General features: G+C 34.7%; 2 protein-coding genes across 2 annotated transcripts in view; both read right to left on the bottom strand.

Annotated features, from left to right (window-relative positions):
- Positions 1–26,232, bottom strand: part of LOC114324319 (uncharacterized) — a 903,318-nt gene that overhangs the window by 496,754 nt on the left and 380,332 nt on the right. The gene's annotated exons all lie outside the window — the stretch shown is intronic.
- On the bottom strand, positions 7,467–8,615 carry LOC126892930 (uncharacterized). Its single transcript, XM_050662845.1, has one exon. It carries the CDS (start codon positions 8,613–8,615, stop codon positions 7,467–7,469), a length of 1,149 nt encoding a protein of 382 aa, XP_050518802.1.

Genomic DNA, 26,232 nt, shown 5'->3' with positions numbered 1-26,232 from the left:
TATATTGACTCTTAACACAGGGAATTTTGTTAAGGAGGGACCGAAAAAAAAATCTATCCTTAAAAATACTCGAAATTGTCAGATTAAGATAAGGTAAGTTAAGTACATGCAAAAGAGTGTATATTTCAAAAATCTGACGATTTGAGCGTAAGGAAATGGGTGCGTCAAAAAGTTTCACAAAAATAGCGAATCTTTCGCCAAATAAACATCAGATCAAAAAACTAAAAAATACGTCTTCAATATTTTTGAAAAATCTATCGAATGGTACTAAACATGACCCCCCAGGGAGAGGGGTGAGGTGTAAATTTATATTTTAAATACAAACCCCGCGATATTTCGCAAAATGAACATTAGAACAAAAAACTGCAAGATACACTTTCAAAATATTTTTGAAAAATATATCGAATGGTACCAAACACGACCCCCCACGGAGGTAGGGTGGGGGGTTACCTTAAAATCTAAATGGACCCCCAAATTTTTATTGCAGATTTGGATTCTTTACGTAAAAATAAGCAACTTTTATTCGAGACAAAAAAACTTTGTTGGAAATGGAAAATTAAATTAAAATATGGAAAGTCCCCACTAAAATGGAAAATTTTAAACTTTGTTTAGTTTTAGGACCTAATAATCACAACCCAATAGGTCCCCATAACGCTCGAGTGACTTCAAATTTAGCTTACGTTACTCCCCTACCATTATTAAACTATCAGTACCTACTTTATTCGACGTCAAATACAATTAATAATACATTGGCACTGACGGCACTTAATATTACGCTAGGGGGCATATATAGCAAACCGCAAATCCAGCTGAATCTCCAAATCTATTAGCGACCCACTTATTTATTAGACCGATATATTTTCATACACTTTCATTTCTATGTCAAGTGTAGGTACATACCTATGATAAAATAATATGTTGACTGCGTACTTGGCAAAAGTAAACGTGTTATCAAGATGAGTGTGTCCTACACTCGCGGTAAACAAATGATCATCTGTTTGTTATTTAACATTCTATAAACAATATTGTAATTAATTATTTTGTATTTTAAAAGGATTTTGGAATTATCTGAAATAGTGTTAAGATTAACTATTCTAAATGGGAAATAAGCCACAATTTAACGAAAAAAATGATTTTATTAACGTTTCGACGTCCAAATTGGACGTCGTTGTCAAAATACAAAATATTAATAAATTAAACAAACGTGTTGTTGCTTAGTAAAAAATTATTCTAATAATTTAATCTGACTTATTTATTTCGGCAATTTAGACATAGATTATACATTTTAAAGTAGAAGACTTTAAAATGATATTGCGAATATTTATTAGTTACGTTCGTGGGACGACTTTACTAAAATAAATTTTTAACTTTATTGTTAAGACACTGTACACTGTGGTGAAATGAGGTTTCTGAAAATCACTCAAAACTGAATCAATAAATGTATGCTGCAAGCAGATGCGTAGCTACCGCCGTATCAACCTTATCAATTATACAGGGCACCCGGCATGTTAAAACAAAAATTTCTTTTAAAAAAATTGAACAAAATATGCAACAATTTCATTATTAGGTCGTTTTGAAGCAGTGTGCATTATTTCGACAGTGCTGTGTATTGTTATCGGTAATTTCAAGTAATATTTTTTATCTATATATAAAATATATTTATGTATTATGTATATCTATAAGCCACCCCGGCTATACCGCAAGAACAGAGTGTCTTTGTTTAAGCTAAGTTTCATTGTCCATTCACCACTGGCTATGTGTGAGGAACTGTATAATGCAAAATTGCAATTTGCATTTGCTTCTCGCATAAAAAGGTTACTCAATGAAAGCAGCAGATAAAGAAAGTTCCAAAAAGGATGGAGCAACAGTTAGAAGATTTGTGTTGTCTTTACCAGAATCTAAAAAAAAACGGTAAATTTTTACAGCGGTTCGTGCTCAGGACAAAATAAGAACATCTACTTAATAACAATGTTTTGTACTCTTATGCAAGAAAAAGGTTCCGTAACTGAAATTAATTATAAGTTTATGGAGCCTTGGCACACACACATGGAAGCAGATACAATTCATGCCTCAATTGGGAGGCAAAAAAGAAATCCACAATGGACATTGAGGTACCACATGACTGGTGCAATTTCATTAGGAGTGTACTTCCTAAAGTGAAAGCCTTAAGGAACTATTGCCCTATATCAGTCAATACAATAGACAATATTATGAAGAAATTAGCTATTCTGAAAGAAACTTAGATGATTTTCCAGCACACGAAGAAATGATTATTCCTATTCTGTCGGATAAAAATAATAGTGTTTTGTTTTTTATCACTACTTTTTATCCAGATTTAGCCATACGGCTCACACTCCCTCTAAGGGAAAAATTGACTCATCCCAGATACCTACGGTATCAAAAGGAATGAGCTCTGGTGGGACTCTTTCCGTGTTATCGAGCCCTAGGTGACTTGGTATGCAGGTGTATCTCCCAAAAATTTTCGTACACATTTGGCCGTTGCGAGTAGTACTGCTTTCTGCATGGTCTTATAAAGATGTTCATTAAGACCCAGCTTTTTTATGCTTTCGAGGAGGGTCTTCGGAATGACTCCAGTAGTAGACATAATAATCGGTATCGTCTGGGTACTTTGCATTCTCCATTTTCTCCTTATTTGAATTTCCAGATCTCTGTACTTGGCGATCTTTTCAGTAAATTTAGTACGTAGATTATTTTTGTTAGGAATTGCCACATCAATGAGGGTTGTTTGTCTCGTTAATTTATTGACTAATACGAGATCTGGTCTATTATGCGCCACTGTTTGGTCTGTGAGCACAGTGCGGTCCCAGTATAGCTTGTAGTTGCCATCCTCAAGCATACTCTCAGGGACGTATTGATAATATGGGAGATGGTCGGTTTGGAGAAGTCCCAGCTTGATAGCTATCTCATGATTAGGGATTTTTCCCACTGCGTCATGCCGTTCCTTGTACTCAGTTGCAGCAAATTCCTAGCAGCCCCCTGTAAGATGTTAGATGGTTTCTTGGGCTTGACATCCATATCGGCATCTGTCGTTTTGAACCTGAGGGTCTTTGACGATATATTTCAGGTAATTTTTAGTTGGTATAACCTGATCCTGAATGGCCAGTAATGAACCCTCCGTTTCAGGGAACATCTTTCCTGATGTCAACCAATAGGTCGACGCTGTATTGTCGACATAGTCTTGGCTGACCTCATTGGGATGTCGCCCATGCAGAGGTTTACCCATCCAGCTGCGCAGTTTTTCGTCCTTAGTAAGGTGGTTTATGCGCATTTCTGGTTCCCTCAGTTTGATCGGTGTTGTATCATCTACTGCGCAAATTGCGTGGTGTAGAGTAGATGTCTCAGCCTGCATCTGAAAGGAAGTTCTTAAATTAGCAATCTGTTTATCTAATTGCTCACCTATATCCATAAGTCCTCTTCCTTCTAAATACCGGGGTAATGTCGTTCGTTCTACTGCACTTTTAGGGTGGTGTTTTTGTGCCTTTGTGAGGTGTGTTCGTATTTTTCGCTGAAGATTTTCTATATCCGTTTTTGTCCACTTAACAATACCAAATGAATAGCTAAGCGCGGAACAAGCGTAGGTGTTTAGTGCCTTAAACAAATTTTTACTGTTAAGCTGTGAACGAAGCAGCTGTTTTACCCTTCTTGTAAACTCAGTAGTTATCTCAGTTTTCATTTGCTTATGGTCAATTTTCCGCGCCTGCTTTACTCCAAGATATTTGTACATATCGTTATCGCCCATGGCCTCGATGTTCTGGCCATTTTGCATATCGAATCCACCGGTCTGTACCTTTCCTCTGACTATATTCAAAACACGGCACTTGTCCAGACCGAACTGCATACTAATATCATTAGAGAATGTTCCTACAGTTTTTAGCATCTCTTCTAGGTGTTCTCGAGTGGAAGCCATTAATTTCAAATCATCCATATACAACAGATGATTGAGCTTCGCTACCACAGTATTATTGCTTTTAATGCTAAAACCTGAGTCAGTGGCGTTTGATAGCTGGGAAAGGGGGTTCAAAGCTAAACAGAACCACAATGGACTCAACGAGTCTCCTTGAAACAGGCCCCGGTTGATTGCGATATTTTCGGTTTCGATATTGTTTTCACCAGGTATTTGGAGGTGAATTTTAGTCTTCCAATCTCTCATTATATGCCTTAAAAAGGTCACTATGTTATCATCTACTTTGTATATTTTCAATATATCTATTAGCCATTCATGCGGTACTGAATCAAAGGCCTTTTTATAGTCAATAAAAGCAGTAAAAAGGTTTCTTTTTTTAATGAATGCCTGGTTAGAAATGACTGAGTCGATGATAAGCTGTTCTTTGCAACCCAGGGAACCCTTAGCGCATCCTTTCTGTTGAGGCTCTATGATATTGTTTAGAGCACAGTGTTGGTAGATACGCCGGGTTACACAGGATGTGACCAATTTATACAAAGTTGGAAGACAAGTAATTGGGCGGTACTTGGATGGATCTTGGGTGTTATTTTGATCCTTGGGTATTAAATAAGTAGTTCCCTGAGTTAGAAATGATGGTAATTCCTGCCGATTAGAAATAACATGATTAATTAATGTTGATAAGCTCTCATGAATACTCCAAAACTTTTTAAGCCAGAAGTTCTGAACTCCGTCTGGTCCAGGAGATTTCCAGTTATGAAGCTCTTTGATGACATTTGAGACTTCTTCAGTCGTGAATGGTTCGTAGTTAGCAGTGACGTAGTGGTGACAGTTGTGCGTCGTATCTTCTATCCAGCCAGCATTGTTGTTAAAAGCAGCTGGTGTGGAAAGTTGATTTCCCCAAAACTCATGAATTTCTTCTTGGCTTGGGTAAGACTTGTCGACACTTTCTACGGTGGAATTGAGTTTTCGGTAGAACGCCTTCTCAGAGTTCTCAAAAAGTGCATTGTCACATTTTCGGCTGTTACTAACTTTATACCTTCTTAATCGTCCTGAATAGACGGAGAGTTTTTGTTTTAATGTATCCAGACACTGTTGGGCTGTGTTATTTTCTGGATCGTATCTCGAGTGTCTTGCAGTGCTCCGCATTATTTCTTCAGCTCTTTTAATGACTTTTCTACTTGTAACACCTCTTATATATTCTGTGACTTGACCAATATCCCTACGCAGTAATTCAATTTTTCCGAGAAGTCTTTTTTCCCAGGGTGCAATTCTGTTACCAGTCCTTCCGTTATTAGTACCCCGTCGTGTTCTGATCTTAACGCCCATTACATTGGCAATTGCTGTAGCTGCACAGTAGATTAGCATATGCAGATACTCCAATGTGTGGGCTTCTACGACATAATTGGGTAGGACTTCAGTATTCACAATTTGTAACAGGGCACCTAGTTTCTTACAAGAGTTTATTCGTGGTAGCGGTGGTCTGCTAAGTGGATTTGTTCCATTAAACTCTTGTACGGCACGAGCCATTTCGTTCTCTAGACTATCGCGCAACTCGTTGTTTTCCTGCTGTGTATTGTCAGGTTGAGTTTCTGGTATGGGAATCTCAGGAATCTGCTCATCAAGGATTTCATTAGGGACTTGATCTAAAACTAGCTCTTGGTTATTAATCTCCCGTTCGACTTCGCTTTTGATCGTATTGCGTCTAGTCTCTGGGATAAGGTTGTTTCTTACGATTACCCGGTATTGATCTGATACTCTTTGCTCCGATACTTGAATATCTGGGTACTCCCTGCAAAATTCGGCATACAGCTGTTGTCTGTAGCCGATCGTTTCTTGACCGAGGTTTGTCACCTTATAATAGAAGCGCAAAATGCTTTCGTTAATGGACACAGTCCATTTCATGCGCTGCCTCGGTCGTCCCGCTTGAGTGAGCGCCGGCTGATGTTCCGGCGCAGCACCTTCAGCGAGTGGAGCTCTTGCTGTTGTTTGGCTCGCTTGTGGTTGTTGTTCTTGTTGTTGGGCTGTAGCTGTTTGTGTGACAGGGGCCCGCCTCCTCAACACCCTGCCACCGACGTCCCGCATGCTGTCACGTCCAGCGTCGGCTCCAGACGTGCCCTGGCGATCCCCAGGCAGCGGCCCTAAACATAAACTATTAGTCTCCATTCTCATGGGTGTGCATTTTATACCTACTGCCAGGTGTCAGTTTTTGTTCCACGGCAAGTATTCCTGCTACTCTCTGGGTATTGGCGCTACGAATACCCAGAAAGCATCCCCCATTCGCAGGGGGCCGCGCCTGATAGAAGAACTGACATAAAACTCCCACTCCATTTATTTATTATTATTATTATTATTATTATTATTAACCCATACTTTGTAAACCTAGAACTTATGATTTCATTAACCATGTTAAGTCAAGCGAGTGAGTGGCACAGACGCATAATAAAAGGGCCATAGTCTGAACCAAATTATTATTCGGTAAATTGAAAAAGGCCAACATCCACCTAAAATAACATTTCTACTAAATTTTGAAAAAAAAAATCACATCACTACTGGTCCTTGTTATACAAATACAGCTGAAATAAAATAAAACCTGTATATAAAATACCCTAAGGATGACAACGAATTTTAAGAGCGAGAAACCTAATAAGTAGGATTACTCATAAGTAAGAAATTGGACTTTGGCCCTTCTTCTTCCAAGGTACAGAAATATAAGAACAGTCCTCCTTGACGAGAAGTAAACTCACAAATTGCTTCACATTCTGCGGCGTAACTATTCTTTGCGTCAAGATATAAGAAATTTGGCCTGAGGCTGGTGGGTTGTCCCTACCGATTTAGTATCATAATAACAAACAACAAATCCTCCAGGAGCGGATTCGCTAAAGTTAAGGGGTAAGGAACAAAATGCAAGATTTTGACGCCTGTTAAAATGTTCAATGTGTTTTAAATGTAACCATTTTTTTTTCGAATCCTGAGAAAACTAATATGTAAGTATTTTTGAAAAATTTAAACGCAGAATGAAAAATTACTTTATTACCGAGGGCCGAAAGTCTCTTGGAATGAATTAAAAGTTTCTTTTGAATGAGATATTTGAAATTAAAAATCGTACTAAATTTTCTCTTAGTTTTTCACCTCTGTAACTAATTAAAATAAACATTATAGAAGTTTTCAGGGACTTTCGGCCCTCGGTGATAACGTAACGGCTTAAAGCCGAAAGTTCGTACCCATCCCCTTAACAAAAAAAATTCAAGTCTTCAAGTAGATATAATATTTTAATGGGGTTGGAATAATAAATATAAATTTAAATATCTATCATTATATTTATTACGTATTTATATCTATGTAGTTATAGGTATATTATTATGTACAATGAAATAAGAGAAATGAACAAATTAAAATTAAGGAAATTAATGATAATAACAATAAAAGATTAAAAGAGTGGTAGCAAAAATCAGAATTAAAAAGATAACATAATAAAAAATAACATAGAAAATAACATAGAAAAATAAAATTTGAAGTTTAGACGGAAAAAAATAAATACAAATTACAACTCTATGTCACTATCGCTGTCATCTTCACTAGAATCGTTATCTAATGTTATAATTATTGGTTTAATATGTGAGGTTAATGTTCTGTAATAATCTTCCGTTTTTATAATATGTGAAACACAATTTTGCCACAGTGTTAAGGAAATCTTTTTTATTTCTTCTACAATATGTGACACCGATTCGCTACTAAATTTGGGACAGCAGTTGTTTCGCCGTAAACTTTCCTTAAGTTGGCTCCAGATTAATTCAATGGGGTTGAAGACACAGTAGTAAGGAGGTAATCGCAATATATTATGACCATCACGTTTGGCTAATTCGTCTACAACAAATTTTTTCTCAAATACTTTTGTGTGAAGAACTTCCAACATTTCTTTTTTTGAATATGTTTCTTCAAAGTACAAATCATTGTCATACAAAAAATCAGATATCTGTTTTTTTGTCGAACCTACACCGGGGATTTTTCTAATTTGTTCGCTGTGATACGTTGCGTTATCCATTACAATTAGACTTTTTAGAGGCAAATTTGGCAACATCTTCTTTTCAAACCATTCCTTAAACAAGCTACTCGTCATATTTTCATGGTAGTCCAGCTTTGAATCTTTAATGTTTTTTGCCGACAGTAAAAAACTTTCCCCTCCAAGCCAGCCATTTTTGGATCCAATATTCAGAATAATTATTCGCTGACCTCTATTAATTGGATAATTGGGTGCACATATAATAGAATCGTCTGTCCAACCTTTTTGAGCAGTATCGTGGGTATCGAACCATGTTTCATCTAGATAAAATATCGGTCTTTCTTCATCTCTAAATTTAGATATAGCATCCAAGTATTCATTTCTCCATTTAATTAGACGAGGAGAATCCATTATTGATGATCGCTTATTAATTTCCTTGTATCGAAAACCAATGTGATTCAAAAATCTTGATAAAGTTGAAGGCGAATACGTAATGGAATAGTCTTTAACAAGTTGATCGTAGATCATACTAAGCGTTGGAACTAGGTTCTTTGAATAGAAATTGTAAATTGCTCTTCTAATTACCTCAGCGTCTTTTTCATTTACTGCTTTATGTGTAGAAAAGTCACTCCGCTTTTTACGAGGTTGAATTCTATTCGTAACAATTTTCCACACTGTTGTATATGGCATCCTTGTCAGTCGAGATGTTGTCTTGATGAGGAATTTACCGTCTTCTGGATTTGGATTATCTTTCACAGTTTGATAAACATTCCTTATAATTTCTTTGGCATCATCAGATAAATGTACACGTGTTTTACACTTAGCACTGCTTCACCGACTTCAGACATTTTACTTGAATACTCGCGATCTAACCTTCTATCTAAATGCAAGAAAATAACTGCCTGAATGTGCAAATGTCAAACCTAAATATGTTTGCCTCCCTTTCATAATGTTCCATAATGTATGTTTTCTGGATAAATAAATGATACTTAATTTTACCTAAATACCTATAAGCACGAGAATTATGTGTAAAGCTAAAGAATAACAATTAGAGGTATATCTTATCTTTAACTAATGCTCTTTCTAATGATTCTTTAATTTTTTTATTTAAAGATAGAAAGCTGCATTATCGGAAGTCCATTTTGTTTAAAGTGAAAACGATATAAAACACATTATAATCTAACTCCATAAAATTCACGTAATGAGTGCATTGGACATAAAAATTGTTTGTGATCGTTTGTAATTGATTCCAAGCAAGTTAATTTCAGATGACTAAACGAATTCCTCTACGGTAAACAAAATTTTTAATAAATTGTCTAGAAATTTTTATTTTAATAATTTATTTGCATTGATAGGTAACGAGTCAGTTCTGTAAATAATATAAAGTACGGCCCTAGTAGCTGTTCCAAAACTATTGCCACCCGTCGCAAAGAAAATTGAGGGATTAGTAACGTCAACTATTTATTATGATACTGGTAGGGACATCCCACCAGCGTCAGGTCAGATTTCTTATATCGTGACGAAAAGATAACTTGGGTCTATAGTCTAGTCGCAACATAGGGGGTCCCGTGGACACTTTTAGTTCGCCGCGATTTGATGGTGGTATTATAGGTTTTTTGGGTCGCTGAATCCAATGGAATTGGTATGGAAGCACAAATGTGGTGCGTTTAATTGTTATTAAGAAATTATGATAAAATTAGGTCTTTTTCAGGAATTATTAGAAGCCCTGTAAATAAATTGATAGTGTTAAGGTCTTCTCTGGTGTATCTTTGGTCGATGAATCGAATGCGACTATACCATACGAAAATATTAAATATTTAACTACTTTCGTGCCAAACAAATATAGACACTTGGTGCCTGACACCACAGAAGAATAAAACGTTTAAATCAATAAATATATGCTTCAAGTGATTATTTCATAGAAATTACAAGAGTTATCTGATATTAGGTACAAGGAATTAATTTAAAACCTTCCAAAATTCGGATTATGTAATATCACTTGAATTTCACACATTTGTTTTTGTTATATTTCTTGTTTTGCAGGTTATAAAAGTTATTAATTTAACTTTCCAATTGAATCAGATTCGTCACATGTTTCGAGAGGTTTTATATTTGAAACTTTTAATTTGATCGCGACAGCTGCTGAAAAAGTTTGTCATTTCAATTAACGCCTAAACCAAAATAATAAAAACAACTATACAACAGGCAGGAATTAGCGGATATCGGTTTCGGTTACTAAATATCAGTTTGGTTTTCAATAACTTTTGTTTTTCGACCAATTCACGTCAATATTGGCGTCGGGGAAGAATATTTTGTATATTTTAAAAGTTTATTTAAAATATTTTAAAATATTTATTTTAAAGTCTAATATTTAAAAGTTTTTTTTTATTTTAAACGATAAAAATAAAAACAAACTAATTCGTTTAATTCGTTTTTTTTTTAATTCGTTTACTCTTTTGTTTGAGTATTAAGGAATCTTTCTTGTTGGAGCTTTGCCACGCTGAGTAGATGAGTTGTGAATTATTTAAAATTCTCTCATCTTAATTTCCTCGGCACCCTGCATGATTTATAAATTTTGAAAATCTCAGGAGGTGTAACCAAAGAAAGGATTCCACCTGTTGTCAATCTGGTGGTACGGAGGCGATATTTATTGTCGTTTTCTGCGCTACTTCGATTGATAACTTAGTTTGTTGTTCGGTAGATGGCCCTAGTTCATCCGTGACATTTATTTCTTTGCAATTCGGGAAGGCCCAAAGCTATGGTAGGTGGTTAAAGCGGAGAGAAGAGGATATGGGTTTACTGATGAGGGGAAAAAGATCTCCGAAACCGGTATAGACTCTTCCTGCACTCTCCGCTTTAACCAGAGTATTAAGCAGCTGCTGCATTTTCGTTTTGCAAAGAAATTGAGAATGTTTATACACATTGATAAAAATAAACCTAATCTACAATATTAATCAGAATTTTTTCTTTAACCTAACTTTCCCAAACATCTTTGTAATCTAGATATAACCTGGTCCATTGTAGCCTTTTTTGACATGAAATGCCCCATTTTTTTTGTGGTTACACAGCAGAGCTCTGATTCTGCTTTTCACTAACTGTTCATGTCCTTGTTGCAGCCACAATGCACAACACTAACGGCCAGTTTCACAAAGTAAAGTTAACTTGTGGTTAAGAGATAACCAGAGGTTACCCAAAATATGCGTTTTAGTTTCAGGTTAACGGCGAAGTATGGTTAACTCACAGAATTTTTAACCAGAGGTTGGAGTGGGTTACCCTTATGGGTGTACCCAGAAGGGTAACAATTATGAAACTGAAACGCATATTTTGGGGTAATTTTGAGGTTATCTCTTAACCACAAGTTAACTTTACTTTGTGAAACCGGCCGTTAAGGTAGCATTCGGCAATAAGCGACTGAGACAAGAGACCGAGACAAGAGAGAGATAGACGAGACCGAAACACCAAATGAACTGTCGCTCCTAACATGAGTACGCGTTAGTGATATTGAAAAAGTAACTATTCGTTACAAAGTACTCGTTACTTACGAATACCGAAAGTAACGATTACTATACAAAGAGGTAAATCGTTACTCTGATTACTTTGATTACTCTGATTACTTCGCACCAATCGTATCAGAGTGAGTAGCGAGTACCTATTTTGATTTTGAGTATTGTATCTACTCGGTTGATATCGGAGTCGGACTGGTATTCCACGAGTGTTCGGTATCAGTACAACAGTTAACTAAAATTTTATCTGTGAAGGGCAAACGCTATGAAGAGTTTTACAGGATTACAGAGCGCTGAGAAGTAGCTGAAACAGAGGGAGGTATATATCATTTAACAAAGCGCGCACTCAGAAACAGATGTCTATACGATTTGTCGAGGTAGATAATTCACAGAATTTCACAGATGTTAGTTCTTTTGAAAATAAAAATGCAATACATTAGATTCACACACTATTCTTATCAGGCCTAGAAAAAAATAGCTTAGATTGACCGGACAATTTGTAGAAATGATAATATTTAAGATTATGATCATCAACTTTAATTTTACACGTAGGTATGGCATTCAGTGGTGTCATGGCAAAATTAGCAGTGTCGGAACGCACTGCTAATTTTTGTTTACAAAACCTAAATTCTCTATTTATTTATTTTTCTTTAGATCAGGGCATTTAACACTAAAAACACAGGAATAAAAATATATTTTTAAATATAGTAGGTACATAGAGACTTGCAACTTTTTGCATTGTATTTAGGATTAGGATGACGTCTGGAAAAAACTCTACAATAAAAAATAGGTGGAAATGCATTTAAAGTGTATCAAACGCATCGAAAAATGCACAAACATGTTAAAATCAGAATATTAAGGGCCAGATTTTCTTATTTCGGGGTATTTGGGGTCGCTGAACACGAATTTGCAATCAGAGCCGAACTTCGAAGCACCTGGGTGCCCAGGGTTACTGCTGTGCTAAGGTACGTCATCTAGAGTTTCGAGGGTTTGTTTTTGGCACTTAATTGATGCAAACAGATTACTGGAGATTACTGATATTGTGGAGCAGCAATGACAGAACAATTACATATCAGTTAATTTCTGTCCATTAAATATATCGGTGAAGGTCGTTTTATCGGATCTTATAATTATACGAAATACTGAGAAATGCGATCCTCGATATGATTACCGGTACTCAATTACAAGAGTAATCATAGTAATCAAAGTATCCTACTAATACTAATACAAAATATGTACTGAGAAATGCGATTCTCGATATGATTACCGGTATTCAAATACAAAAGTAACAAACGTAATCAAAGTAATCAAAGTAACGAATATTTTAAATGATTACTTTTTGCAAAAGTAACGATTTGTAACGAATACTCGAAAGTAATTATAATCAACATCACTAGTACGCGTCCGAGACAAGCAACAAACGTGAAACATGCTTCTATACTTCAGTACCTATCAAATGTAAAAAAGGATTTATGTTGGGTTAAAAATTATTCTTTAAAAAATTACTAGAAGCATAAGCCATACCCTCAAAGTATTTCTAAAGGTGATTCATGGAAGACTATACAGAAAGCTAGAATATGATATAGATGATACCCAATTTGGGTTCCGCAAAGGACTTGGAACAAGAGAGGTATTGTTTGCGTATAATGTTCTCTCTCAAAGATGCTTAGATATGAACCTGGATATTTATTCCTGTTTCATCGACTTCGAAAAATCGTTCAACAGGGTCCGACATGAACAACTAATAGAATTATTAAAAAACAGATATTGACAGACGAGATTTAGGAATTGTCATCAAATTGGAATCAAAAGGCCAATATAAAGATAGAAGACCAATAATCCGAGAATATTAATATATTGAGAGGAGTAAGACAGGGTTGTGTTCTGTCGCCGCTGCTGTTTAACCTCTAAGTACAGTGAAGCCATATTTCAGCAAGCGATAGCGGAGCTAAGTGATGGAATCTCTATAAACGGAAGAATAGTAAATAACATAAGATTCGCTGAAGACGCCGTTATAATGGCAAATACCCTGGAATCGCTACAAGAATTGCTAAATAAAATTACCGATTATTGCATTCGATACGGACTAAAAATAAACAAGAAAAAAACTAAATTTATGATTGTCTCAAAAACAGAACATGGAAATGAAAAGTTAATGATAGAGCAAACCCAAACAGAAAAAGTTAAGACATACAAATATCTCGCAACCTGGATTGATGACAAAAATTACCAAAGCAAAGAAATTAAAGTCCGAATTGAAAGTGCAAGGCAAGCATTTATAAAATTGAAGAAACTGCTTACAAACAAAGACCTTCAGTTGCCTCTCAGATTGAGGGCTCTAAGATGCTACATATTTTCTATATTGCTATACGGAATGGAAGCTTGGACATTGAAGACACAACACATAAGAAGAATAGAAGCGTTCGAAATGTGGTGTTACAGAAGAATATTGAAAATTCAGTGGGTTCAAGGGATTACCAATGTTGAAGTGCTACGACGCTTAAACAAAAGCAAGTTCGACACTTAATAGTGCGTTAGTTCGATGGCTCTATTCGAGTTATTTGGGAACAAAAAAATAATGAAGGAAATTACTCCACGGGAAGCCGAGAAAATGCATTTTTTTAACGTATACCGATTTTGAACTTTGAGTGTTACATTTTCTCCAACCTAATTTTTGATTGGAATTTTGCTATTTTTGGCAATTTTCACACGTATTATCGATAGTTTTTATTATAATAATATATGTTATGAGTATTTTAAGGATATGAAAATTGGTGTGGAGAAAGAGGACATAAATAAAAAGGTGATGGTTCGAAAGTTATGATCCTATTGTTTATATCTTTGTCGTAAATTCCGGTCAACTTTGACCGGTTGTATCTCAGGAACTACTCATCATAATTAAACGTTTTTTATTTTAAAAGAAGTGCCGCTGTTTAATATTTCCCGAGATATTCTATTTGTTTATAAGCCAAAAAATTCTTTATAATTTTAAAATATTCCTGAGGCCGCTCAAATAGTCCAATTTCAGTTCTGTAGAGTACATTAGATAGGTATAGTGCCTTTTTATGAAACAATCATAGTTACTCTTATGCACCATAATTATTGTCGTTATTATAGCGACCGTAAATTTTTAATTAACAATTCAATTGTTGCTAAACTGTTTATTTAATTTCCATCGGCTTCTGGAATTATAATCTATACAAAAAGGGCTTTTATATTACCAAGTTATTTAATTATTGATTAACAATTACTTATCTAAAATTTTATTTGAATATTAAAGATTTTGTTGGAAATACCCGCTTTTTCTGGGGAAAATTTTCGTCGAAGTGAATCGGGAAAAACACGTCTCTATGCAGAATTTAATTGCGGTGAATTTTTATTTGGGTGTTTTTGGTGCAAAGTTAAAATCTTTGGAGTTATAGAGCAAAAATTGAAAAAAACACGATTTTCGGGCGCCATTTTGTTTATAAAAAAAGTAGCACACTATCTGCGGACTTTGCATACCTATATTATTAATATATACCATCATAAGATTCGATTCCAGCAATAAAATTGCTGGTAAATAACTTTTCCCAAAAATTTCCTATTCTCCGGTAATCAGCCCAGACTATTGTAATTTAATTGTATCACATATTTTCCAGGTATACATTTTGTGAGTACATTATTTACTTAATATTACAATCTATTTTTATTTTTAATATGTATTTTCCATTGTTGTCGTTTATAACCCCAGTGGTTCGGACGACATTAAAGTAAAAAAATATATGTTGGCGATAAAATTTTGTATGCACCACGTCAGCAAAGACTCCTTATCGAACTCCCTATCGACTCCTTATCGTCTGTTACTCGCCTTGCTCGCTACGCTCGCTCTTCTCGTAATATCAGACTCGTTCGATAAAGAGTAACTTTACTGACTTGGTACATAAATAACTATTGTCGTATCAACGTTTCTCACTACTAGACGAAACGGCTGATACGATTAAAATTCATGTTTGTATTGTAAATAGTGTATCTAAAATTTGTTCAAACGACTGAAAAATTAAATTGGTATAGGTACAAGGAGAGCGTTTGCAAAAACAATAAATCAATTTTCGATGATAAATATTTGTTTTAACTTGTCTGTGTCTAAACTTAATTGCGAACCCGCGTTGAGATCCGTTTAACTTAACGGTTAGATCAGTGATACTCAACCTGCGGCCCGCGGGCCGCATGCGGCCCTCTAGCGTTTTTTATGCGGCCCGAAGGCTAACTAAAGGGCCCTGTGATCACATTATTTGTCAAATTTCACGTGTTTTTCAAATTATTTAATAGTATACCGATGTGTTTAGGCGTGTTTGGGCTAGGGATGGGAAAAACCTACCGGTTATAACCTAAAACCGGTTTTTTCTTTGCAATAATCGTTTTTTCCGGTTGTTTTTTTGTCCCGGTTATAACCGGTTTTTTCTTTTTAAAGTAATAACCGGCAAAAAACCGGATAAGTGGCAAAAATGCTGAATTTAGAGAAAAAATGGGAAAATTTTTCGCCCCCGTAAATAAGTGAGAAACTTTAAGCTGACTGAAACCGATTTTACAACACTGATGACTGATTTATATACTGATATGGACTGATATCGATTCGAATGTAGTATGGCAAACTAAAGCGCAATGTAAATGTAACTTATTTGGTATTGGCTATGACTCTAAAAACCTAACACCGGTTTTTGGAATAACCGGTTTTTTTGTCCGGTTATAACCGCCAGGTTAAACTGTAGGTAAAAAAAACCGGTATAACCGAAAACCAACCGCCGTTTTTGTCAACAACCGCCATCCTTTTTAAGAACTTTGAATAAAAAGTAAGGTATTATTAACCTTTAATAATAAATTATTAAAGTTAATGAACAAATACTCATTTTAAAAATAATTAATACTTATTTACTACATTGCAACGACCCATTTAGTAATCACAAGCCAAATTCAGGTCCTGATTAACAAAAAATATTTTTAATAATTGTGACCTTGAAACAACACCCTGTATATTAAAATTTTCAAAATTCGTCTGCACATTTGAAAAGAGTACAAAAACTAAGTTTAATTTGTTTTGAAAGTTCGAGTTCTTAAAAATTTCGACATAATTTCAAAATTAAAGTCATTGAATTGTCTGCGCAAAAAATGGAAGCTCCACTAAAACTCTTTTCAAATGTGCAAACGGGTTTTGAAAATTTCAATATACAGGATGTTGTTTCAAAGTCACAATGGATTTATAATGTTGTTTAATCCGGACCTGGATTTTTCTTGTGATTAGTAGTTGGGTGGTTTGGGTTCTAAATATGACATAATATATGTACCACATATCAAAAAAATATACAAGGTGGTTCTAAAGTTATGGGTCCAGAAAGAAATGGGCAAAATCGATAAAACTCGTAACTCGGTTATAAAGTCGGTGGAACAATAAATTTAGTATGTCTAGAACCGCCTCATTTATCTCTATTCACCATTCAAGTATTTCCGTTTCCCAATGAAACACGCTGTATACTACTTCATCTTGATTGCGGCCCGCAAGCTGTGGCAATAGCTACTATGTGGCCCAGGAAAGAAAAAGGTTGAGTATCGCTGGGTTAGATATACCGTGTAAGGTAGAGAAAGTAAAATCGCATGTTGGTAAATCAATTTTCCGGCGTGTACAGGATTTTCCGTTATCTGTCGTGAATGATGAAAAAATTACCCTGTTCTATAGTTATTGATTGTAGATACTTTAAATAATTAAATGCTGCAAATTATTATTACCTCCACATTTCAATTTTAGAAACAATTTGAATTGAGATTAGTAGCAAAGAAAAATATAGTAATATTTGGTAGAGTTACGAAAATGTCGAAAAGGCTCAATGAAGAGTCAAAAACAATTGGCCTTAAAATTAATACATCAAAGGCAAAATTTATGACCTACCGTGTAGTTAGCGATAAAATTCAGATTGATATTATGCAAGTTCCCTATTATGCGTGCTATATGCAGTTTTCAGATTACCACATCTGTATATAAATTTAATAATAATAAATATTTTAATAATTATTTCAGTACTGTTTATTTTGCCGCATCCTGTATTATCTTTCTAAAAATTACTAATTTTTATATTTTTCACTTTTTATGTTACAAGATATGGCCTCAAGACAAAGTGAAAGAAAACAAATTAATTGGATTAAAAAGTTTTCGACTAAATCATGCCACGTGTCGAAATAATTGATGAGTTCCTTTTTGGACGTTATAAATTAGGATTATTTATTTAAAATGTGTTAATGCTTGACTTGGAAGGGTTGTAAATTAGGTCACAATTTTTTTTATAATAATAGATTTTTTATTCAGATATCAGCTTCAACTACGCAAGTCGTTGGCCGGAAAACTGTAACCATATAATAATAGAAGATTTAAATATTTTTTTACCGTTTCGTTAGTTTCCAAAAGTTTGTTTTTAAGTTGTTTATAGTTTTTGGTGCCCAGAGTAAAACCCTTTATGTTACCTAAAGTTGGGATTTCATATAGTTTTATGTAAATTGCACATTTTGCATTAAGTCAAGCGTAGTTGCATATATTTAGTTTTTGGACATAAAACGAATATTTTTTACTTTTTTAATACAATATCACATAATATGATATAATATCATCCTTTATTACAATGAAGGTATATACGTAGAGGTTTTACTGAAAATTCCGATGTATACTGAATTATCTCAGCCGAGAATAATTTTGACACATTCGGAATAGGAAACATACAACACAAAAATTCCTACCTCACACTATTAACTACTCAAATCAAAAGAATAATTATTGGAAATAGTGGGAGTGTATACTAAACTCATAAAATTTCGTGGAATTTATTTCTACAAAATATTTTTATTTTGTACAATAAATAATTTTCTACAACATCATTGGGAAAATCCCATTGGTCTGTGTCTATTGAACTGGCAAGAACCATACGTTCTATTCAAGCAGGTAACCATGTTGCCCTTTGGTATCCCGAATAAAGTACGTGCCTCCTAGTGGCGGGATACGGGCAACAATACATTGGCTTATAGGGCAGTCCTTACAGTAGGGATCCTGGCCTATACAGAAAAATGCAGGCGGGTGTGGGGTAATACTGCACTTTGGTTGCATTGGTGGTGTATTGGCTAAACGTGCAGGACAGGGCAGGGTATGGTGCTGATAGAAAAGGCATTCAGGCATCAAATATCCAAAAATCTTTTCAGGCCATAATAATGAAAAGACCTTCTCCAAACGAAATAAAAACTTATACTGAAATGATGGCATCTCCTGAGGTAAAATGTTCCGGAAGTAAAACGAGCCTCCATTCGGATCTCCGGGTGAGGACTATCTCAGGGGGAACACCATTGCAGGTTAGAAAAATCAGGATAGGGTCTTGGAATCTTGGTAGTCTTACAGGTAAGAGTCTGGAGTTAGTGGATGCGCTCAAACGAAGAAGAGTCCAAATTGCTTGTATTCAAGAAACTAGGTGGAAAGGACAAAGGGCGAAAGAACTAGGTGATGGATATAAATTGTGGTATGTAGGGAGTAGTAACACTAGAAATGGAGTTGGTATAATTGCTGATAGTGAAATGAAAGATAACGTAGTAGATGTTGTAAGAACGAGTGATAGAATGATGTCAGTGAAATTTGTAATTGATAAAGAGGTATTGAATGTTGTGTGTGTGTATGCTCCTCAAACAGGTCTGGGTGAGAATGAAAGAAGAGCTTTCTATGATCAATTGGGAGACATACTGAGTGATATTCCAGCGGAGGAGAAAGTTATAATAGGAGGTGATTTCAATGCACATGTGGGCCAAGCCAAGACAGGATATGAAACAATACATGGGGGATTAGGCTTTGGAACTAGAAATGAAGCTGGAGATGACATGCTAGAATTAGCAACAGCATTCGATATGGCGATTGTTAACACATTCTTTAAAAAGAGAGAAACTCAACTTATTACCTACAAAAGTGGACAACATCAATCCCAAATAGACTACTTCATGATAAGGAAAGAAGACATACGTGAATGCAAGGACTGCAAGGTAATAGTTAGTGAGACAGTAAGCCAACAACATAAGCTGCTTGTTCTGGACATCGAAGTAAAAAGCGAAACTAAACAAAAATATCGGAGAGGACCACAAAAAATCAAGTGGTGGATGCTAAAAGATGAGAAGGAAGGTCTATTCAGGGAAAGAATAGTAGAAAAAATATGTTGGAACATGAAAGGAAGCCCTAACACAATTTGGAGAAAAATGGCCAATATTATTAGAGAGACGGCTATTGAAATACTTGGGAAAACGTCAGGAAAGAAGTTTGAAGATAAAGAGACTTGGTGGTGGTCAAATGAAGTACAAGGAAACATAAAAGAGAAGAGAAAATTATATAAAAAGTGGCAAGAAACCAGATCGGACATAGATCTTCAAAACTATATGGTCGCCAAAAAGGAAGCGAAAGTAGCAGTAGCAAAAGCTAAAGCAGAAGCGTACTCAAACCTATACGATCAACTTGATACCAGGGAAGGCGAAACGAAGATATATAAAATAGCCAAACAGAGAGTAAAGAAAGCAAAAGATTTTAATCAGATTAGATGTATCCGAGATGAAAATAATAAAATACTAGTTCACGAAAGGGATGTCAAAAAGAGATGGAGAAAGTACTTTGACAGCTTATTAAATGAAGAATTTGACAGACAGCCTGTAGAGTCAACGGAGACAGCAGCAATGGTCACCAAAATAACCAACAAGGAAGTGGCTCAAGCGCTTCAAAAAATAAAGAAAGGAAAAGCGGTAGGACCAGATGATATTCCTGGGGAAGTATGGAGAGCATTGGGAGAGACAGGAACAAGGTGGCTAGCAGGTCTATTTAATAGAATTATGGAAGTTGGACAAATGCCAGACGAATGGAGAAGCAGTATACTGGTACCTGTTTACAAAAACAAGGGAGATATACAACAATGTACAAACTACAGGGCTATAAAACTGCTTAGCCACACCATGAAAATATGGGAAAGAGTAATTGATAGACGGATACGTGAAGAAACCGAAATATCCGAGAATCAATTTGGCTTTATGCAGGGTAGATCAACAACAGATGCAATTTTCATTATAAGGCAGTTGATGGAAAAATACAGGAGTAAAGAAACAAACGCTCATATGGTATTCATTGATCTTGAGAAAGCATATGATAGAGTTCCTCGAGAGATTCTGTGGTGGGCACTCAATAAGAAAGGAGTCCCTGGCGAATATGTAAAGATTGTGAGAGATATGTATGAGGGAGTAACGACTAGTGTTAGGACAGGTGTGGGAGAGACTGATAAATTTCATGTGAAAGTAGGATTGCATCAAGGTTCTGTGCTTAGTCCGTATTTATTCTCATTAGTTTTGGACCAGATAACAGCGAAAATACAGGGTAACATTCCATGGTGCTTAATGTATGCTGATGATGTCGTGTTAGTAGGAAATAGTGAAAGAGACTTAGAACAAAAACTGGAACACTGGAGACAAGCTCTGGAGGAAAAAGGTTTAAAACTTAGTAGGACAAAAAGAGAGTATTTGGAATGTTCATTTAAAGATGGAGCTACTACAAATAAAATGGTATCTTTGGATGGTGAAATGATTGTGAAAAGCATTAGTTTTAAGTACCTAGGATTGGTATTACAGAGTAATGGAGAAATAGATGGAGATGCATGCAGTAGAATTAGGGCTGGATGGATGAAGTGGAAAGAAGCGAGTGGTGTGTTGTGTGACAGAAAAACTCCAATGAAGCTGAAGGGAAAATTCTATAAAACAGCCATAAGACCAGCTATGATGTACGGAACTGAATGTTGGGCAGTGAAAAAGAAAGAGGAACAGCGAATGCATGTGGCGGAAATGAGAATGCTTAGATGGATGAGTGGAGTGACAAAGAAGGATAAAATTAGAAATGAGTATATTAGGGGAAGTCTAGGTGTGGCACCAATTGATGCCAAAATGAGAGAGCATAGGTTAAGATGGTTTGGTCATGTTCAACGTCGAGACGTTAACCACCCAATAAGAAGAATAGCTGAAGTGCAGATTCCTGGAAGGAGTAGGAGAGGAAGACCAAAGAAGAGCTGGGGGGAGACGATAAGGCAGGACATGTTGGTAAAGGGGATTAACATTGATATGGCCCAAGATAGAATTGTGTGGAGAAATGCAATTAGGGAAGCCGACCCCGCATAGGGATAAGGCAAAGAGAATGATGATGAACCATGTTGCCCTTTGAGTATTATTAACATAATATATTCTTTTAACATCGACTTGGAGTCGATATATTTATCATAATATTAACATGTAAATCATATATCTCGATATTACCAATTTTAATAGTGTGCTAGTTTCATCCACTAAGCAGAACGCGCTGAAGACGATCTGATCTAGAACAAAAACACTTTGCAATCCATTTGGATGACGTTTTAATAGTTTTTTAATAAACTTTTTATACCATTATACAAACGAAGTTTTTTACTTCTGTATGATTTTTTAAATAATTTTTTCATTTTTTACCAATATATTATAATGATGTAAATAAATAATTATTTATTGGCGTAAGGTTTATGTTATTTATGTCTGTTAGCTATTAATAATACAGTCGAATCCGCTTATTGAAATAGCCTTCGTGCCAAGCAAAAGTATTCCTATAACCGGGATATTCTAATAACCGATCATTGGTGGCTAGTAGAAACTTTTCGGGACCTCAAATTTATATTCCTTATACCGGGATATTCCTTTAACAGGTATTCTAATAAGCGGGTTTGACTATATTGGCTATGAACAGGTATGTTTGGTTATGTAGTAATTTCCGGTTAGTAACCTAACTTCCCAAAAAAAATACCAACGTCACTAGACAGTTGTGTCTCAGATTAGAGAATCGACATTGAAAATTGCTATTATGAAAAGTTGTTTGGAATTAAAAACTATATTCTAGTATGCAATAACATATTTGTAATTGAATTTTTTTTTTAATTATGGATAACTAACATTATTTTCACTTATTTCAATTCAGATAACTCTTTTATTATTAATTTTACGAAAAAAAGTGATTCTTAAAAAAAGTTTTGCTTGGTCTAAAACCTAAAATACAACCAAATTATGTCAAATTTTATCAATTTTATAAGAGGTATATCAAAAAATATGAATTTTGCTCAAGAGTAAAATACGTTTATTTTTCACAATATCGAAAATTGTTATTATGAAAAGTAATTTGGAATTAAAAACTATTTCAGTATGTTATTAAATTCTTCTAATTGAAACATTCTGAACTATAAAGGTACTTTACTTTTGATCTAAATTTATCTTTTTTGACATACCTCGTATAAAATTGATAGAATTTGGTATAAGATGGTTGTATATTAGGTTTCAGACCATCCGGAACTTTTTTAAGAATCACTTTTTTTTCGTAAAATTAATAATAAAAGACTTAAAATAATGTTAGTTATCCATAATTTTTCAAAAAAAAAAAATTTTCAATTAGAAAATGTAATTGCATATTAGAATATAATTTTTAATTCTAAACAAGTTTTCATAATAGCAATTTTCAATATTGTGAAAAATAAAGCTACTTTACTCTTGAGTGAAATTCAAACTTTTTGACATACAGTATAAGTTCACACATAAACATTCATAAAATTTGATAATAATGATGGTTGAATCTTGGGTTTTGGACCATGCAGAACTTTTTTAAGGAATAACTTTTTTTCGTAAAATTAATAATAAAAAATGTTTTATATGGATACAACTTACAGGGACATAAATTGTGGGACAGAAAACATAATCTTTTGGTAGATAATCTGAAAAAACATCTCATTGTAAGCTACAATAGTATAGTCTTAATGTGTATATGTACGTTATTGTTATTCATTTCATGAGTACGTATTCAAAATGTTTATAAAAATGTTGATTGAAAACGTTTTTTTATTTCAACAACTGACTGTCATCAATTTGTGGTTTGTTTATCATTTATATAATTAATGTGTGTATAAAAACTATTGCATATCTACATAAAAATTATGAATATTTTATTTACAAAAATGTGTGCATATACAGGGTGTAACAAAAATACAGGTCATAAATTAAATCACATATTCTGGGACAAAAAATAGTTTGATTGAACCTAACTTACCTTAGTACAAATATGCACACAAAAAAAGTTACAGCCCTTTGAAGTTACAAAATGAAAATCGATTTTTTCCGATATATCGAAAACTATTAGAGATTTTTTAATGAAAATGTACATGTGGCATTATTATGGCAGGAGCATTTTAAATAAAAATTATAGTGAAATTTGTGCACCCCATAAAAATTTTATGGGAGTTTTGTTCTATTCAACCCCCCCCCCCAAACTTTTATGTACGTTTCAATTAAATTAATATTGTGATAGCATTAGTTAAACACAATGTTTTTAAAACTTTTTTGCCTCCTAGTATTTTTCCGATAAGGCACCTTTTATCGAGATGTGGTTTCTTTTCTATTATGGTTCAAAATATACCTCAAACTGTAATTTAGAAATAAATTTTCATATTATTACCAGGTTTCTTTATTCGTACGTAACAGTATGTATATAAATATATCGTGGATCTGACACATATGCAAAATATCTCGATAAAAACTAGCTTTTTGAAAAAGCACTGAGAGGCAAAAATGTTTTAAAAATATTGTGTTTAATTAACGGTTCCACAATGATAATTTAATTGGAATGTACAAAAAAGTTTGGGGGGTTTAAGGGAACAAAACCCCCATAAATTTTTTATGGGGTGCACAAATTTCACTATAATTTCTTATTAAGATGTTCCTCTCATAAGAATGCCACATGTCCGTTTTCAATAAGAAACGTCTAATAGTTTTCGATATATTGGAAAAAATCGATTTTTATTTTACTTCAAAGGGCTGTAACTTTTTTTAAGTACACATTTGTACTAAGGTAAGTTAGGTTAAATCAAACTATTTTTGGACCCAGAATATGTGATTTGATTTATGACCTGTATTTTTGTTACACCCTCTATAGGAGCATATAGGTGGCCAGGTTCTTCATATCTCTTATAATCATGTCAGTTAGTGTTGCCCAAAATCGGTCTTGGTCTTGCAGTCTTGGTCTTGTTCTTGCATTTTCGCAAGACCAAGACCAAGACCAAAACCGCTTTATTTTAGCAAGACCAAGACCAAGACTGACCGTGCAATACTTGAGCAAGAACAAGACTAAGCCTGCAAGACTCTTGCGTCTTGCAGTTAGGATTGAGTGTCGTTTTAGGGAATATACAGTGCGTCCATAAAGAAACGCATAAATTCATTATTTCGTAAACCGGCGACTTTAAGGAAAAATCCCGACAAAGGTCGATTTTTATTTTTAATTTTCGATTTCTTAGCATATATATATCATACGAGTGACGTCATCCATCTGGGCGTGATGACGTAATCGATGATTTTTTTTAATGAGAATAGGGGTCATGTGACAGCTTATTTGAAAGGGTATTAAATTCTCTATTCCATGATATAAACATTAACATAATTATTTATACAAGATGTTCAAAAAACATTTTATTAATTAAAATAATTTAGACAAAAAGAAGAATGTGTGTAATTTATCTAATTCAAAATACGTTTTAATGTTGTCAGAAAACAGGAAAAATTTTTATTTGACAAATAAATATTGTTTTTCGCTTAAATTCAATGTTACAGCTTTCACCCACCTGCCTCTTGCCAGTTTGAATATTTCGTTTAAGCGAAAATCACCGCTTATTTGTCAAATAAATTTTTTTTTCGGTTTTCTGACAGTAGTAAAACGCATTTTGAATTAAAGAAATTACACACATTGTTCTTTTTGTCTCAATCATTTTAATTTAAAAAATGTTTTTGGAACATCCTGTATAAATAATTATGTTAATGTTGACATTAGTGAGTTACCCACATGTCTAAAGAGAAAGGTATTCGATCAGTGCGTCCTCCCAGTCTTGACGTACGGATCAGAAACACTTACCTTAACTAAAGCCTCGGCTACCAAACTAAGAGTCACGCAGAGAAGAATGGAGCGGTCAATGTTAGGAATAATTCTGCGAGACAAAATCAGTAACGAAGAAATCAGGAGAAGAACAAAGGTGACTGACGTCATCGAGAGGATAGCCAGGTTGAAGTGGAGATGGGCAGGACACGTAGCCAGAATGACAGATGGGCGATGGACGAAGAGGTTATTGGAATGGAGGCCAAGAGAAGACAAGAGAAGCGTCGGTCGACCGCCTACAAGATGGACTGACGACTTAAGAAAGGTAAATAAAAACTGGATGAGGGCGGCGCAGGATAGATGGGGTTAGAAACGAGGGGAGGAGGCCTATGTTCAGCAGTGGACTTTTGAGGCTGGATAATGATGACATTAGTGAATAGAGAATTGAATACCCTTTCAAATGAGCTATCACACGACCCCTATTCTCATTTAAAAAAATCATCGATTGCGTCATCACGCCCAGACGAATGACGTCACTAGTATAATATATATTCCGAAAAATCGTAATTTAAAAATAAAAATCGACCTGTTTCGGTATTTTTCCTTAAAGTCGCCGCGCGCCGGTTTACGAAATAACGAATTTATGCCTTACTTTATGGACGCGTAGTAGTTCGGGTATAGGCTTAGAGACTATGAGACGCAAAAAAGGTAAAAAAATTTGGAAAATTGGACTTATGCGCATAATGAACAATACAATAAGCATACATAGCGAATCAAAATATACACACATTAAAAGACCACGTGACATATTTATTTGACACGTACTCAGAGGTCATAATAAATTTGTACAATGTAA

This window comes from Diabrotica virgifera, chromosome 9 (genome assembly GCF_917563875.1).
Source record: "Diabrotica virgifera virgifera chromosome 9, PGI_DIABVI_V3a".
NCBI classification, from domain to species: Eukaryota; Metazoa; Arthropoda; class Insecta; order Coleoptera; family Chrysomelidae; genus Diabrotica; species Diabrotica virgifera.
The sequence above is the reverse complement of the archived record's forward strand: the minus strand, read 5'-3'. Positions and strand labels throughout refer to the sequence as shown.